Source organism: Stegostoma tigrinum, chromosome 8, assembly GCF_030684315.1.
Source record: "Stegostoma tigrinum isolate sSteTig4 chromosome 8, sSteTig4.hap1, whole genome shotgun sequence".
NCBI lineage: Eukaryota > Metazoa > Chordata > Chondrichthyes > Orectolobiformes > Stegostomatidae > Stegostoma > Stegostoma tigrinum.
This window is the reverse complement of record NC_081361.1, coordinates 83,684,080-83,702,239: the sequence shown is the minus strand read 5'-3', so window position 1 is coordinate 83,702,239 and position 18,160 is coordinate 83,684,080. Positions and strand designations below refer to the sequence as shown.

The 18,160-nt window shown below is 43.4% G+C and overlaps 1 protein-coding gene across 2 annotated transcripts in view; it reads right to left on the bottom strand.

The window, feature by feature from the left end:
• The window catches only part of alg14 (ALG14 UDP-N-acetylglucosaminyltransferase subunit), a 109,325-nt gene extending 91,538 nt beyond the window's left edge, over nt 1-17,787 (bottom strand). For both annotated transcript variants that reach the window (XM_048539301.2, XM_048539302.2), the window contains exons 1-2: nt 17,588-17,787; nt 10,834-10,985 (exon numbers count right to left, since the gene is read on the bottom strand). In XM_048539301.2, the coding sequence (XP_048395258.1) occupies nt 10,834-10,985; nt 17,588-17,732 (297 nt within the window). In that variant the 5' untranslated portion in view covers nt 17,733-17,787. The remainder of the gene's footprint in view (nt 1-10,833; nt 10,986-17,587) is intronic.
• Nucleotides 17,788-18,160: the final 373 nt, after the last annotated feature.

The following is an 18,160-nucleotide window of genomic DNA, read 5'->3' as shown; positions in this document are numbered from 1 at the left end:
GTCATTCTAAAAACTTGTTAGCCAGACCTCTTCCTCACAATTGTGACTTGGATACTGGCAATCAAACAAAAGAAGCTGGAGATGCAGGGAAATTCCACATCTATTATACATGTCTTGCGGAACTCAGAGGCAATTTTCAATACACACGATGAAAGAAAAGCTCTTAAAAACCAGACAATTATGTTATCAATCAATTGAATACAGAAAGTAGGAAAAGCAGTTGTTTAGGCGCTTTTGTTTGCTTTTACCACCTGGTTTCAACATCAAATATCTGGATCATTGCCACAATCCAATAAAACTTTATCAGCTCACATCTGAGAGAGAAGAGAAGCAATTCACGAGTGAGTAAACATAGCTCACTGTCGGACAGAGTGGATAAGAGTCACTTAAAAACATCAACCCTGCTAACTAGTTTCATGCAGGATTTTTAATTTGCACCTGCAGTGTGCAAAACCAGGGGTATTAAAAACCTCACTCAAGAGGCAGATCATTGAAGCCTATTTTAAATTCAGAATATTTAAATTCACAATAGCCAAGCAGTAGTCAACTGGAGAAACAGGGGCATATAATAGAGTTCTATAACAAAAGAATAGTAGGTTAATAATATCAGGGCAGACAAAAAGGGCACCTCAAATACAAACTCACTAAATTTATTGTCCAGAGCAATATTCTGCAGGCTAGATGGGTTAGCTTTGGGAAATCCAGGGTTATAGGGACTGGGTAGGGGGCGAGCCTGGGTGGCGTGCTCTTCAGTGGGTCGGCATGGACCTGATGGGCCAAATGGCCTGCTTCCACACTGTAGGGATTCTATGATTACCTGACTGAGAATGTTAACTCTCTTCCTCTCTCCATGGAGCACAGTTTCTCCAGCAACTTGTTTTCGCTTCAGGTTTCTAGCAGCTGCAGCTCTCCGTTTTATTTGTTTTTCACTAAACTCATTCCTTGTCTTGGATAATGAAATGTAAGGCTGGATGAACTCAGCAGGCCCAGCAGCATCTCAGGAGCACAAAAGCTGACGTTTCGGGCCTAGAGAAGGGTCTAGGCCCGAAACATCAGCTTTTGTGCTCCTGAGATGCTGCTGGGCCTGCTGTGTTCATCCAGCCTCACATTTCATTATCTTGGATTCTCCAGCATCTGCAGTTCCCATTATCACTCATTCCTTGTCTTGTTTTTTTTGAAACAAAATATCAAAAAATACATCTTGTGGTTTAGCCAGTTAAATTGCTAGGCTTATGCTTCCTTCCCCGAGAAAATGAATTTTCCATTCCTGCAAATTTTTTTGATCAGATTTCCAACTTTGATGACCTTACTGAACAACAGAAAATAAACTTCCACTCACATAGGATTCCTCAATGCACTTTGGAGCAATTATTTCAACTACAAGTGTCATTCAATGCCTTCCTTGTTTGGGTATCTAATGTACAGCTCCTGGCGATCACATTGAGAGGTGGGACACAGCTCCTGGCCAAATGTGCTCACACTCTCACTGCACCACAAGGCTCTCTACTATTGTATCTGAACAAATAAAGGCAAATTCAAGTGGAGGTTCCCAAGAGGAATTAAAAATTTCATTGGAGAATTAAACATAAAGTATGATTTCTGTTGGATAATGCCCACCAGTCCCTGCAGTGCCCTCAGGTCAAGTAATGCCTTAAGTGTTCCCAGGAGACATTGCTTGCTCCCATCCCAAGGACACCCAGATGTGGACATAACCGTGAAAAACTTGGCTGGAATTGGGCATCAGGAGCCCCACTGCCTGGGCTTGTTAATGACCACATTGGTTAGGTCCTGGAGCAGAGCCAAGGCACAGGGTGCTCTGATTTGCCTGGTCCCCACTGCTGTGGTTATCAAAAGACCAGGAGCACAGACCTGACGTGTAACCAAAGATTCATTGCTCATTTAGAGACAGTAGGGACTGCAGATGCTGGAAGCTGGAGTCAGTAAACGTGGAGCTGGAAATGCAGAGCAGGTCAGACAGCATCCGAGGAGCAGGAAAGACAATGTTTCAGGCCAAAACCCTTCGTCTGGACTAGGGAGGGGGAGGGCAGCCAGAAATAAATAGGAGCCGGGTGGGCTGAGGACAGGGTAGTTCAGATGAGATGGAATTAGATAGATGTAGGGAGGGGGTTATTGGGGTTGGTCAGTGGAAAGGTGGAGCAGATAGGCAAATAGGAAGATGGATAGATTGGGGGAGGGCGGCTTTGGAAGCTGAAGTCAATATTTAGACCATTGGGCTGTAAGCTCGTCAGGCAAAATTTAAGGTGTGGTTCCTCCAGCTTACGTTCGGCCTCTGCTGGATTTAGAAGGATTGTTTGGGGCCTCTGCTGGCAGTGAGGTGGGGGAAAGAGGTGTAGGGACAGGTGCGGCACCTCCTGTGGTTACAGGGATAGGTACCAGGTGTGATTGATGGGGAGTGTGCAGCTGACATGGGAATTGTGGAGTGAACAACTATACCTCCTCATCCACCCTCCTGCAAAAATTCTATCCCATACTCTCAATTCCTCTGCATCAGCTCCCAGGATGAGGCATTCTACTCCAGGACTTGCCATTTTAGAGACATGAGTTTCCCCTCCTCTGTTAGGAAGGATGCTGACAACTACATGTCCTCCATTTCCCACGCTTCTGCCCTCAAACCCTCTACCCACAACAATAAGGATAGAATCCCTTGGTCCTCACATACCATCGGAGACCTCTGAATACAATGCATCATCCTCTAATATTTCCGTCACATACAATCAGACCTCACCACCAAAAAGATACTTCCTTGCCACCCGTGTCCAGTTTCCGCAGGGACTGTTCATTCCGCGACTCCCTTGTCGGCATCACACACACTGCCAGCCTCTCTATCACACCCGGTACCTTTGCTCACCATCTATACTTTCACAGGATGACGAGACCAGTATTCACTGTCCATTCTTAAGTGGTCAGAGTGCAGTTAAAAGTCAACCACATTGCTGTGGGTCTGGAGTTACAAGTGGGCCAGACCAGGTGAGGGTGGCAAATTTCCTTCCCTGAAAGACATTAGTGAACCAGACGGGTTTTTCTGACAAATTGACAATGGTTGTGGGGTCATCAGTAGATTCTTCAATCCAAATATATTTTAAAATCAATTTAAATTCCATCATCTGCCATGGCAGGATTGGAACCCGGGCCGCCACAACACTACTGGATTAACATCCCAGTGATAATTCCACTAGGCCATTGCCTCCCCAAAAATCAGAATGATGGAATACCCTCCTTTTTCCTAGAGAAATGCAGCTTCAGCAACATTCAAAGCTCAATACCACCTGAAAGCTCACTTTATGTGCATGCCATCCATCATCTGAAAAATTCACTTCCCTCACCACACTGACCCTCAATAGCAGTGGTATGCACCATCTATAAGATGAGCTGTAACTATTTGTCAGGCATCCTTCCTGTCCTTCTAGGAGAAGGAATGCAGCAGATGCATGGGAATAATGTCAGGTGAAAGGTCCTTCCTAAAAACAAACTAACGTAGAACTAGATTTCCATTATTTCACTGCCACCGCATTAAAATCCTCAAACTCCTTTACTATCAGAATTGAGGGTGTGCCAGTACCAGGGTACTGCAGCTGTTCCAAGGCAGCACCTCACCATCGCCTTCTGGAACTAGAGATAGACCATAAATAACCAGCGATACTCACATCTTGTGAATGAATTTTTAAAAAAGTGATCAGAAACGTTTGTGCCTTTTACGTTCACAAAGTTGGAGATAGCAAGAACTGCAGATGCTGGAGTCAGAATCACACAGGTCAGGCAAAAATCAGTGAAGCAGGAAGGGCGTAAACGCGAAATGTTGACTTTCCTGCTCGTCTGATGCTGCCTGAGCTGCTGTGTTCCTCCAACTCCACACGATGTTTACAAAGCTGCCAGATTACAGACTGATCCCACACATCCTTTATCTTGTGGAATAGAGACCAGTTGTTTTAATGAAATAATCAATGAACCCAAACACAGGGAGAATTTAATAAGTTAAATATATTTACTATTCCAGCAGCCTTGACTCCTGCTTCAACACTGAACCACAGTACTGTCAACTCTGCTGCCATCTGGTGATAATTCATTGCATTATCCTGGAGCACCCAAACAGAAACACATTGCAATCTGAAACTGGAAAAAGGATTAAAGATAGAAATTGCTGGGAAAACTCAGCAGGTCCAACAGCAACTATGCAAAGAAAATAAAGTTAACATTTCAGGTCCAGTGACCCTTCTTGAGAAAGGTTTGTTTTTGTTTCTGATTTCCAGCATCTACAGTTCTGTGGTTTTTTTTGGACTGGGAAAGGTTAGTTTGCTTAACCTTGCTATCCCAAGCATCTCACATTAGTAACAGCAGGTAGAATTATACAGTTCCACAGCACAGAAGGAGGCATTCAGTCCTTTGTGTACATTCCAGTCATAAGCACCTTTTTAGTATCATCCCATTTTTCAGGACTTGGCCTATAGTCTTGTACACTATGCTGTTTCAAGGGTTCATCTAAGTTGTTTGTAAATGTTATACAGTTCCTACCGCCACCATCCTTTCAGGTTGTTAGTTCCAGACAACTGGCACACATCGGATGAAAATCTTTAAATCTCCTTTAAGGAAAGGGTAGGAGGGTTAAATCTGTGTCACAAACAAAAACAACTTGCTGGAAAAGCTCAGCAGGTCTGGCAGTGTCTGTGGAGAGAAACTGGAGTCAACATTTTGGTTCCAGCGACCCTTCCTCAGAACTGATGGTAGCTTGGAAAATATGTTTTTTTTAATTCGGAACATAGGGTTGGGGGATGGGGCAATGAGGAAGTGATAGGTGAGGCACAGTCCAAAGAGACAGAAGAACAATTGATCAGGCGAAGGAGTGGATAGTAATCAGGCTAGGAGAAAGAATAGCTACTAATTGGCACTATTGTGGCTAACAACAAGTGGTGTGTAATAGCAGACCATGTGATAAGTGTTGGTGTGTGGGGATAGGGGTAAGGACATTGGTGAAGCTCAAGCCCTAGAATTGTTGAACTCGATATGGAGTCCTGAAGGCTATAGAGTTCACAAGTGGAAAATAAGGTGCTGTTCTTTCAGAGATAACATGGTGTAGCACTGGATGAACACAGCAGGCCAAGCAGCACCAGAGGAGCAGGAAGGCCGACGTTTCGGGCCTAGACGTTCTTCAGAAATTCTGACAAAGGGTCTGGGCCCGAAACATCAGCCTTCCTACCTCTCTGATGCTGCTTGGCCTGCTGTGTTCATCCAGCTCTACACCATGTTATCTCAGATTCTCCAGCATCTGCAGTTCCTATTATCTGCTGCTCTTTCAGCTTGCATTAAGCTGAGCAAGAGCAGTGCTGCAAGGCTCAGACTACGGATATTGGCCAAAGTACAAGGTAGTACGTTAAAGCAGCAGGCAACTGGAAGCTCACGGTCTTTTTGCTGACAGAAAAGAGATGTTCTGCAAAGCTGTCACCCAGTCTATGCTTTGCTTCCCCAATGTGGAGGGGACCACACTGTGAGCAGTGAATGCAGTAAACTAGATTGTGTGAAATGGAGGTAAAGTGCTGCTTCACCTGGAAGGTGTGTTTGGATAGCGAGGAGGGAGGAAGCAAACCAACAGATGTTACACCTTCAGCAGTTGCAGGTGAAGGTGCTGAGGGAGAATGGACGAGGGTGTCCCAATGTTCCTGGTTAGGGATCCCTCTACTAAGGAGCAAGTTTCTTCCTACCTAGCCTGTCTCCATCCCCAAAACTGCGTGCACTTAAATCAGATCCCTCCTCAGCTTTGTTTGCTTACAGGAAGACGAGCTCAGCCTATCCAGCCTCCTTTTAGAGCTTAAACACTCCAGCCCAGGCACCATCCTGGGGAAGCTCTGCTGCACCTCACCAGTGCAATCACATCCTTCCTAGAGTGTGGTGGACAGAACTGCACACAGTACTCCAGCTGGCGCCTAGTTAACATCTTGTACAGTGGTAGTGTCTCTACCTCTGAGCCAGGAGGCCAAGGTTCAAGTCTAACATGCTCCAATAACACCTCAAAACAGGATGATTAGAAAATATTGACAGTACCATCAACGCCTTGACAAGTAAAGACAAGGATCCCACAGATAATCTTAACCACCTGATTGACTTGTTGTGCTGTGTTCGATGATCTATGGGCGAGGCTCCTTTGATCCCCTGTATTTGCTACAGTGCTACCATTCAACATGTACTCCCTTTCCACATCAGTCTTCCAAAGTGCATCAACTCACTTTTCAGGATTAAAATGTCATTTGTCGCTGTTCAGCTCATCTGACCAGCTCACCCACATCATCCTGACCTCATTAAAGATAAGGTACTCATGTTCAAAAACAGCAAAAAAAAAAGCACTTGTACAATTCTGGTCACCCTTCTGTAGGAAGGATGTGGTTAAACTTGAGGGTGCAGATAAAGATTTACAAGGATGTTGCCAAGACCGGAGGGTTTAAAATATAGGGAGAGGCTGAATAGGCTGGGGTTTCTTTCCTTGGGGCATTAGAAGCTGAAGGGTGACCGTACAGAGGTTTGTAAAATTATGCGTGGCATGGATAGGGTAAATAGACAAGGGTGTGTCCAAAACTAGAGGCATAGGTTTTAAGGCGAGAGGGGCAAGATATAAAAGGGATCAGAGGGGTAACCTTTACACACAGGGTGGTCCACGTAAGGAACAAGCTGTCAGAGGAAGCAGTGGAGGCTGGTACAAATACATTTAAAAGGCATCTGGATAGATATATGAAAGGAGGCATTTAGATGGTAATGGGACAAATGCAATGAGATCAGTTTAGAGGGGATATCTGGTTGGCATGGATGAGATGGATTGAAGGGTCTGCTTCCGTGCTGTTTAACTCTCTATGGCTCTAAATATTCAAACATAAAGCAAAGCTAGTTAGACGTATACAGAAAACAATTTTTCTAAAGAAGGGTCCAGACCCGAAATGTCAGCTTTCCTGCTCCTCTGATGCTGCCTGGCTTGCTGTGTTCATCCAGCTGTACACCTTGTTATCCAAGTTAAAATGTACATCTTGGCTGCAGGGTGTGGAGATTGATAGGGTTAATACTACATGCATACATGATGATATACTAATGAGGGAAGAGTCATATGAGGAGGAGGTCAGAAGACAGTTGAAGCTCTCACCTTGAGTTAAAGAGATGCTGAAACTGAAGAGTGATAATGGGAACTGCAGATGCTGGAGAATCCAAGATAATAAAATGTGAGGCTGGATGAACACAGCAGGCCCAGCAGCATCTCAGGAACGCAAAAGCTCCTGTGCTCCTGAGATGCTGCTGGGCCTGCTGTGTTCATCCAGCCTCACATTTTATTATCCTGAAACTGAAAAGTTTGTGTTTACTCTGAGCCTGTGCCTTCGGGTCCTGGGCCCTCCTCATTTCAACCAGATCCAGGATTAAAAGCCCTGAGTGGCTTGAATGAGAAACATCCAGGAGCAGAAAACTGTTGGAAGTTGAGAGAATGGAAAATCCATATGTTTGCTCTAAAAGTGCCCCCAAGTCAGTAAGAGAGAAGCTCCATAAACCAATTACAGTCATGCCAACTGAATAGAGAGCTTCAAATGGAGATAAAGTATCCCCTCAGTTTATGTATTTAAAAAAGGCTGTTTATAAGGGTAAAAGGTTTGAATATTTATTTAGATTTTGTAATAAAACCTTTAGTTAACACAGTGTAAAATAGTGATTTTTCTATCTTTATGTAATGAGTGCAGGGGTCATGACTATCTGTCTTTTATTACAAACCAAAAAAATGAGAAATATGAGTTGAAGAACTGACCTTTGAAAAATGCTTGTTTTAAAAGGGAAGAGAACAAAGACACTTGCTTTCTATTGGGGGCTGGACGAACAACATAAGCAACTTAATTCCTGACGTGGGGACACTGTAGACAATTGGCACCAAGCTCAGGGTGGCACCTGGTTGGGTATTGAATTGGTCAATCAAGGGAGAGCCAGTTCTGACTGGATCTTTTGCAGAAGGAAGTGATTTTTGGTAAATTCTGGGGATGCTGCTACTTGGTTTCCTCTCTCTGGTTTCTCTCCAGCTATCAAATTGTTGAATGTTCTGGGAAAAGAATTCCAATCAATATGGAGTAAGTAAAACTATTTTGAAGAAATCTGCTGAAGCTGTTTCTATCAACTGGAGACTTCAGAATTCAGTCAAGATATACATTTCTACTTACTGTAAATAATCCATTAGTCTAAGGATTTCATCAAGGACCTAGTTTCAATTGTTGGAAGCTGTTTATTAAACTGGTAAATTACAATTCTTTTCTTTTCTATGTTAGTCCTTAACTGCTAGCTGTCTATGAGAGAGTGGGGGTTATGATCAAAGAAGACTGGGCTTTAGATCATAGGTATTAATTAGATTACCTGGTTGATATCTGTGTTCTGCTAAAGTTACATTGTTAATAATAAGTGATTAACTTTTGCTAACTTGTGTCACGATCTGTTATTCATGAAGTGTGGTCAGAAACAGTTCAGCAGTTTGAAAGGTCATTGAATGTTTTAATTTCACTGCATTCAAAACCAGCAAGAGTGAAACTCATTGCATTTGTACAGCTATCCCCGTGTCCTAACATAATTTTTGATGTGCTTTTGTAAAAGGTATGCTGGCAGACTCGTGTGAATATGTTCATTAAATGACCATGGTTTAAAAAGAAAAATTGCAAAATTAAACCCTTGTTCAGAATTGCATCAGCTAGAACGTAACAATTGTCCTTGCTAATTTTCCAAGTACAGCAAAAGAGGCTTTAGCAGCAGATTGAGGTTCCTGCTGGACTCTGAAGGCAGCATCATTAGTGACTGCAAATTGAGTACGTTGAACACTTAAACAGGGATACTGCTGGGAGTTGGGGGTTGGTAGCTAGGAGTATAACATACATAATGCTGCATTCTACAAATAAAAGGCACTGTTAAGAAAAGGATTTGATTCTTTCCCTCTTCCTTTGTTGCCCATTTATTACCCTCAGCAACTAAACATTTATGATAACCACTCCCTCTGCTTGCCTTCATTGCTCACACCTTTGAGTATAGGAGTTGGCACATCATGATGAGGTTGTACACAATGTTGGGGAGGCCTCTTCTGGAGTTCTGATCGACTGGTTATAGGAAGGATATTAAGCTGGAAGGGGCTCGGAAAAGATTTACCAGGGTGTTGCCAGGAATGGAGGGTTTGAATTGTAGGGAAGAGGATGGATAGGCTGGGACTTCTCTCACTGGAGTGTGAGGAGTTATCTTAGAGAGGTTTATTACATTATAAAGGGTACAGGAAAGGTGAATGGCAAGTGTCTTTTCCCTTGGGTGAAGGATTTCAAGACTAGAGGACATATTTTTCAGGTGAGAGGAGAACAATTTTAAAAAGATAAGATGGGCAACTTTTTTCCACACTGGTTCGTGTGAGCAAAGTACTTCTACAATGGATGCAGGTACAGTTACAACATTTAAAAGATATTTGGATAAGTACATGAATAAGTACTGTTTGGAGGGATATGGGGCAAGCGTAAGCAGGTGGCACTAGTTTAGTTTGGGATTGTGGTTGGCACGGACTAGTTGGATCGAAGGGTCTATTTTCGGGCTGCGTGACTAACTCTGACCTCACTTTGTTGCTGGGTTGACTTTTACTCTTTTCTGCGGATAGGCCCCATCTAAACCTCCTTACCAGCGTATACATTCATAGCAAGCATGGAAGCTAACGTCAAGCAAGTCTCCAACAAAGATCCCAAGGCCAACATTTTGTTGACCCTTTGAGAGAAACATTCCTGATCACCTCTTACTATCTACGACATAAACGTGCTTGTTCTCTCCACAAATGCTGACGAACTGCCAACTGCCACCCTTTTCTGTTCTGACATCCATTCTTGTAAATGAGCAATTAATTTTTCAGGAGACAATGAACTCCCTCACAACTGGAGAGGTCTATTCGGTATGTTATTGAGTCATACAGCACATAATCAGACCCTTTGGTCTAACTAGTCCCCGCCAAACATAATCCCAAACTAAACTAGTCCCACCTGCCTGTTCCTGGCCCATATCCCTCCAAACCTTTCCTAGTCATGTACTTATCCAACTGTGTTTTTATATGTTATAATTGTACCACATCCACCACTTCCTCAGAAAGTTCATTCCACACACGAACTACCCACTGTGTAAAATATTTGCCTCTCATATCTTTTTTAAATCTCTCTCCTTTCACATTAAAAATGTGCTGCCTAGTTTTGAAATTCCCCATCCTGGGCGGGGGAGGTGGGGGGAACAACTACCATTAACCCTATCTCGACCTCTCATTATTTTATATGTTTTCTATCAGGTTGCGTCTCACTCTCCTATGCTCCAGTGAAAAAAGTCCCAGCCTTTCTTTATTAACTCAAACCTTCCAGGTAAAAAAAGAGAGAAAACTGCAAAATAAGACATAGTAACTTAAAAAGATAATATCACCAGCAAATCATAGAATCAGAGAATCTCTATAGTGTGGAAGCAGGCCATTTGACCCAGCAAGCCAATGCTGACCCTCCAAAAAGCATCCCACCCAAAACCAACCTATGTCTGCAGCTCTGTGGCTGTGGGAAATGCATTCACTTAGCCTGCACACCCCTGGACACTATGGATAAGTTAGCATGGCCAATCCACCTAGCCTGCACATCTTTGGACTGTGGGAGGAAATCGGACCACCCAGAGTAAAGTCACACAGACATGGGCAGGATGTGCAAACTCCACATGGCTAGTTGCTCAAGGGTGGAATCAAACCCAGATCCCTGGAGCTGTGAGGCAGCAGTACTAACCACTGAACTACCATGCTATACACTACATCCAACTCTTAACACTTACCTGAGGGTCAGTATTTCCTTTCGTTCTAGATGCCTCAAGGATACGAACTTTCTCTTCACTCATCCTATCCGTGTTAGCAATGATGTAATGCCTTGGAGCATATGAAGCTGAGAGGCTATCCATCAGCCTGAGAATTTCTGTCGTGTGCCCCCCTGCAACGAAAGGATTCAAGCATCAAACATTTCCAGGCCAATAAATCATTAACAATTTGCTTTGCCACCATACAATCATAAGACCACAGGAGCAGGATGAAGTCATTCAGCCCACTAAGTCTCCTCTGCCATTCAATGAGATCATGGCTGATGTGACAATTTTCAACTCCATTTCCCTGCTTATCCTTGATTCCCTTTCTGATTCAAAACCTGTCCGCCTCACCTTTGAATTGTATTTAACGAAACAGCTTCAACAGCACCCTGTGGTAAAGAATTCTAGAAATTCAAAACCCTTAAAAAAAAAGAAAAACTTCATCTCTGCACTAACTCCTTATTCTGAAATTATGCCCCTGGTTCAATTCCACCTTCAGGTGACTGTCTGTGCAGAGTTTCCACATTCTCTCAGTGTCTGCGTGGGTTTTCTCCGGGTGCTCCAGTTTCCTCCCACAGTCCAAAAATGTGCAGGCTAAGTGGACTGGCCACGGTGAATTGCCCATAGTGCCCAGGGATGTTTTGGTTAGGTGAGTTAGACATAGGAAATTAAGGGAATGGGTCTGGGTGGGATGCTGTTCAAAGGGGCAATAACTGCAGGGAATAATTGCTTCCTATCTCTGATTATAGATGAACATTGAATTGCTAATTGGAAGGTTGTGACTATGTCCTGGAGCAAAATTTCCAGACAACTTTCCCCCTTCCTGATGTACCGTAATGTCTGCAGCTCCGACCCTAGCTCCTCAACTCAGATGCCAAATTCTCCAGCTGCAAACTGTTACAGTAGACATGTTCATCTGGAGCACATTGATGTTCAGCACCTCCCACACACTGCAGCAGCAACACATCAGCCATCTTGCCATCCTTATCATATTTTGTTTAGTTTATTATTTACTCTACAATCACTGATCTTTACACTCATCTATTTTTTAATAAAATGTGTATCAACCTTATTTGTGCAAACCAAGCTCCCGTATTTTTAATCATAAGATAACCTGTTCTTGTGATCTGGAGATAGAAAGGACGGCAGATGCTGGAAATCAAGAGTCAATAAAATGTGGAGCTGGAAGAGGACAGCCGGTTAGATAGCATCTGAGGAGCAGGAAAGTCCATGTTTGCGGTCTGGATCTTTCAGACCATTCACCAGTCCTGATTGAGGGATAAATTTTGGCTAGGATATGGGATGAGGCTCCACACTACTCTTTTGAATTAGTGACGGGGAGTGTTTTGTGTCTACCTGATGGGACAAAATAAGCCACACGATTCCTGAAACATGCATTTATGTAGCACTTTTATAAACTCAAGGCACATCAGAGTATCACCAGACAAAAATTTGACATTAAACCATGAAAGAGTTAGAAAGACAGGTGTTCAAAGAGGGAGATTTCAGCAGCATCTTTAGGAAGGGAGATTGTCCGCTGTGCCTCAGTTGGCAGTTCTACTGCTTTTGCATCAGAAGATAATGGGGTAGGGGTCAAGTCAAACCTTTAGCACAGAATCTACAACACTTCTGAATTAAATTTTATTGTCATGTGTACTCAAGCATAGGATTACGTGAGTACAGTGAAAAGTGTACACAGTCACCATTCTCCAAAGGAATCTTGGTTACAAACCAGAATGTAAAAGAACGACAGAAAAATAAATTTCTAAAAGAGCAAAAGGTAAGAAAATGTCCGGATCTTAAAATCTTATCTCCATGACGGTGCTTCGAATGGTCAGCCATCAGTGTAGGCACTAGCTTCAGAGCAGTACTAAAGGCGTGCTCCACAAGACACAGGAGCAGAATTAGGACAGTCTATCCAGCCTGTTCCACCATTCGATGACGGTTGTTGTGTTTCTCAAACCCATTCTCTTGTCTGCTCTCTACTATCAATCAAGACCCTATCTCAGTCTTAAATGCATTCAAAATCTTGGGCTCCATGGCCTTCTGCAACAATGAGTTCCATAGATTGACCATCTCTGGCTGAAGAAACTCCTCCTCATCTCAGTTTGAAAAGGTTGCCTCTTCACTCTTGAGACTGTGCCCTCTGGTCCTAGTCTCTCTTACTAGTAGAAAGATCGTCAACATCCAGTTTATCCAGGCCTCTCAGTATTCTATAGGTTTCAATGACCTCCGCAGCCTTCTGAAGTCCATTACAAACAGATCCAGACTCCTCAACCTCCTGTCGTATGACAAACCTTTCATCCCAGGATCATTCTTATATACCATGTCTGAACAACCTTCAATGCCAGCACATTCTTCCTTAGATATGGAGTCCAAAACTACTCTCAATATTCCAAACGCTATCTGACTAAAGCCTTACTTGGCTTCAGCAGTACATCTCTGCTCTTTTTTCCAGCCCTCTTGAATGTGAACATTATACTTGCCTTCCTAACTGCTAACTGAACCTGTAATCTTAACCTCAAGAACATCCTGAACTAGCACTCCCAAGTCCCTTAGGTGTTTCAGATTTCTGGAGTATTTTCCCATTTAGAAAATAGTCTTCTTGTATTATTCCTATCAAAATGCATAGCCACACACTTTCCCACATTGTGCTCTGACTGTCACTTCTATGCCTAATCCTCTAGCTTCTCCACGCCCTGATGCAGCCTCCCTGCTTCCTAAACATGACCTGTCCTGCTATCTATCTTTGTGTTTTGTGCAAACTGAGCAACAATGCCCTTCGCTCCTGCATCCAGGTCATTAATGTTTCACATGGGCCGTTACAGTCCCAACACACAACGCTGTGGAACTCCACTAGTCATCGGCTGTCATCCTGAAAATGAACCTTTAACCCTGCTGTCTGTCTTCTGCCAGCCAGCCAGCCAATCCTCTATTCATGCCAGTACCCTGTCGTTAACACAATGGGTTCTTATTTCATTCAGCAGCCTCCTCTGCAGCATCTTGTCAAAGGCCTTCTGGAAATCCATATCTACTGGCTGTCCTTTGTCTAACTTGCTCATTACCTCCTCAAAAAATTCTAACAGATTTGTCAGGCATGATCTCCCCTCGACAAACCCGTGCTGACTCAGCCCTATTTGACCACACACTTCCAAGTACTCAGTAATCTCATTCTTAAGAATGGAATCTAAAATCATACCAAGGTCAGGCTAACTGGGCTGGCCGGTCTTCTGCCTCTCTCCCTTCTTGAACAGGGGGATTACGTTAGCCATTTTCTGGTCATTAGGGACCCTCCCTGACTGAATGATTCCTGAAAGATCACCACAGGAGCCTCTTCAATCTCCTCAGTTGTCTTCCTCAGAACTCTGGGGCGTAGTCCATTCAGTCTGGATGGTTAATCCACGTTCAAACCTTTCATCTTCTTCAGCTTCTTCTCTGTAGTGATGGCCACTGCACTCACCTCTGCTCCCTGACTCTCTTGAAGTTCTGGTATGCTACTGGTGTCTTCCACCGTGGAAACTGATGCAAAGTACCTGTTCAGTTCCTCTGCCATTTCCTCATTCCCCATTACTACTTCGCCAGCCTCATTTTCCAGTGGTCCAATGACCACCGTTACCTCTCTCTTATCTTTTCAATGTCTATAAAAACCCGTCTTGCAATCTTCTTTTATATTACGAGCTCGCTGACGCTCATATTTCATCTTCGCACCACATTGCTTTTTAGCTGTGCTCTGCTGCTTTTTAAAAGGCTTGCCAATTATCTTCACCACATCACATGTTTTTTTCTTTTGCTTTTATGCCGCCCCTGACTCCTTGTCAGCCATGTTTGCCTCATCCTCCCCTTAGTATGTCTCTTCTACCTTGGGATGAATTTCTGCTGTGCCTCCCCAATAACCCTCCAGAACTCCTCTTTGGAAGATTTGTAGCCAGTTCCTCCTTTGTGTCTTTGCAGTTACCTTTACTCAACTTAAATACTGTTACCTCTGATTCCAGCTTATCCTTCTCAAACAGCAGGGTGAATTCTATCAGATTGCAGTCACTGTCTCCTAGGAGCTCCTTCACCTTAAGCTCCCTACAAGGTCTGCTTCATTACACATGACCAAATCCAGAATTGCCTCTTCCCTAGTGAGCTCTTCCAAAAAAAAACCAAAACACCGTCACTTGGACATTCCATGAATTCCACTACCAATTTGATTCTCCCTGTCCACCTGCATTTCGAAGTGCCCTATGTTTAGTGTAGTAGTGTCTTTCTGACACATATTTTCTATCCTGATTTACTTCCTTCCCCGCATTCTGACTACTATTAGGAGACCTTACATAACTCCTATTAGGATTTATTCCCCGTTGAGTTTTCTCAACTCTACCCACAGATTCCACATCTTCTGACCCTATATCACTTCTTGCCATCAATTTAAGTTCATTTCTCACTTACAAAGCAACCCCAACCCCTCTGCCCATCTGCCTGTCCTGTCGATATGATGTGTATCCTTAGATAATTAGTTCTCAGTCCTGATCACCTTACAGCCATATCTCTGTGACACCCACAACATGGTAACGCCAATTTCGGTCTGCAATACAAACTCATTTATTTTGTTTTGTACGCTGCGCATGTTTAAGTACAACACCTTCAGTCCTGCATTGACTGAATCCCTTCTCAAACTTGACCCCTTTATCTGCTGTGCATGAAATTAGATTCCTGACCCTTTCCATACTCTGTGCTATTACTTGGTCTGCAAACTTTCACAACCTCTGCTGAGGCCTTCTGCGCCTTTTCAATTTTGCCACAGTTTCCCTTGCAACTGAAACATACCCCCAACCCCCCTCCACTTCACCAATCAACAATCATTACAGGTGCTGTCTCTCAGATAAGATGCCACAACAAGGGTCCCCTATCACTATTTCAAACAAAGAAACAGCTGGCAGGAGTCAGATGTGTCCAAAGTTTATCCTCAATCAACATCTCAAGAACCGGTCATGATGTTATTCATTTAGCCATCTCATGGGAGCTTGCTTTACTCTAATAAGCTGCCGAGATTCTTGCATTAGAATAGTCATTGGAATTCATCAGCTACAAAATTATTTGGGCAATTCTACGGCCAAAATGGCCCTGAATAAAATGTGTTCACTACTTTTATTTCAGAAGTAGAAAGAGGGAGAGTGGTTTGTGGAGGAACCACCAAAAATTGAAATTAAAGCACAGTCAACAATGGTAGAGCAAGTAGAGAATGTCCTAGAACCCACAATTAGAGGAATACAGGGATCACGGAAGAATGCCAGACTTGTCGAGGTTACCATGATCATTTGGAATTCAGGCATTAGGGAGATGGATAGGATGCAAGGACTGAAGAATCTGCTTGGGTTCAGGAAGTCGAGGATGCTAACCATTTTGTTCAAGTTCATTCAGATCCCAGGGAAGGGGCTGAAGTTTATAGCCAGGTAAAGGTGCTTGTGCCAGGGTCTTAAGACAATGGCTTCACTCTTTCCCTAATGTTCAACTGGAGGAAAATCTTCGCTCCACAAGACAAATTGCAGTTAGCAGAGGGGTCAAGGTGGTGAGGTACAGTTGGCTGCTGCCAGGATAAATTTGGGAGTATTGTTTTCAGGAACAGATCCTTGACAAAAAAAAAGACATTAAATCTTAAAATTCATGTTAGAATAGAGTGGATGAGCAAAATATACTGTTTAGATCTGAATAATTACACACAGTAGAAGATTAGAAGTGTACTACTAGTCATGACCAGGATAAGGGTTATGGTTTGACAGGCAGAATGTGTTTTGGGGAATGCCACAATGAAGCTCCAGCATCTTTCATCTGTTTAATTGTCCTTTTGTTGTCTAATATATCTACAGAAATAAAAAGCTCATTTGTTCTCATTTAAAATTGAGTGATGGGAGGGGAGGGGGAAGAGAGAGAAAGAAATATGATGCATTCAAGTTAGAGGGCTAAAATGCACTGGATCAGAAATGGGAACATATAATGACATCCATGAGCTGAACTATAAAAATTGATTATTACCCACAAGTAAAGTTCGTCAAAGCTTGGGAAACGAGGAGGCAGGATGGGAAAAGGGAGTTATATTAATACCCACAAAAACTAAGTTGCTGGAAAAGCTCAAAAGGTCTGGCAACATCTGTGAAGGAGAAAACTGTGTTAACGTTTCGGGTCCAGTGACCCTTTCTCAGAACCTTTGTTTTTGTTTTTGTTCTTGATTTACAGCATCCGCAGTTCTTTTGGTTTATATTAATACCTCGTTATTTATCAAATAGTTGTCTACTTAACCGTAATACACTTAGGACTTACTTGCAATTTAATACAACGAAAGATACCGAAACCTGTATCAAAGATAAATTATTAACTACACAGCTAATATTTGTAGATATAGAGACAATATAGTTCGATCATTGTCTGACCGTTGGTTCCCAAGATCTGTCTGTAACGGTGCCATAATCCCTGGATATCTCCATACGACACCCAAAGATTAATCGGCAATCATTTGAGAAATTAATTGCAAGTTATAATGACATATTCCAATAATATAAAGGTTAAATATCTTTTGCACCATGCAAAAGTCACATGAGCCCGTTCCAGTGTGCAATTGTCTAAAAGAGTTCCCACATTTGATCTCAATGTTTTTATTCTGCAGAAACCTTCCTCACTTCCGGGTTCCCCTTTTCCTTTACAAACATGGAGAGCCACAACCAGTCTTACCCTGCCTCCGAAATCAACTCACCGGAACCGAGCACCACCAGCACACTGGCGGGGTCACGCCTGCCCACTTTGGGAACTCCACTTTTCCTGAGTACCAGGAAGATCCTCGCAATGAAAATGCAGCCGAGAGCGAACAGCGCTACACCAACTCCACTGCTCAAACCCATTGAGCTCAGGGCTCGCCGTCAATCAAACCCTGCGCAACCGCACTCGCTACTTCGATCACGGTCGTCCCGCGAATCTCGCGCAGCCGCACCCAGCAGCCCGGCCGCTGCTGTCAATCAAACCCCGCGCAGCCACACTCGGCACCTTTTTTTACAAGGTATCAAGGTGCAGAGCTGGATGAACACAGCAGTTCAAGCAGCATCATAGGAGCAGGAAAACTGACATTTCAATAGACAATAGGTGCTGGATGAAGGGTCTAGGCCCGAAACGTCAGCTTTTGTGCTCCTGAGATGCTGCTTGGCCTGCTGTGTTCATCCAGCCTCACATTTTATTATCAAGGTGCTGGAGTAGGCCATTCGGCCCTTCGAGCCAGCACCACCATTCATTATGATCGTGGCTGATCATCCACAATCAGTATCCTGTTCCTGCC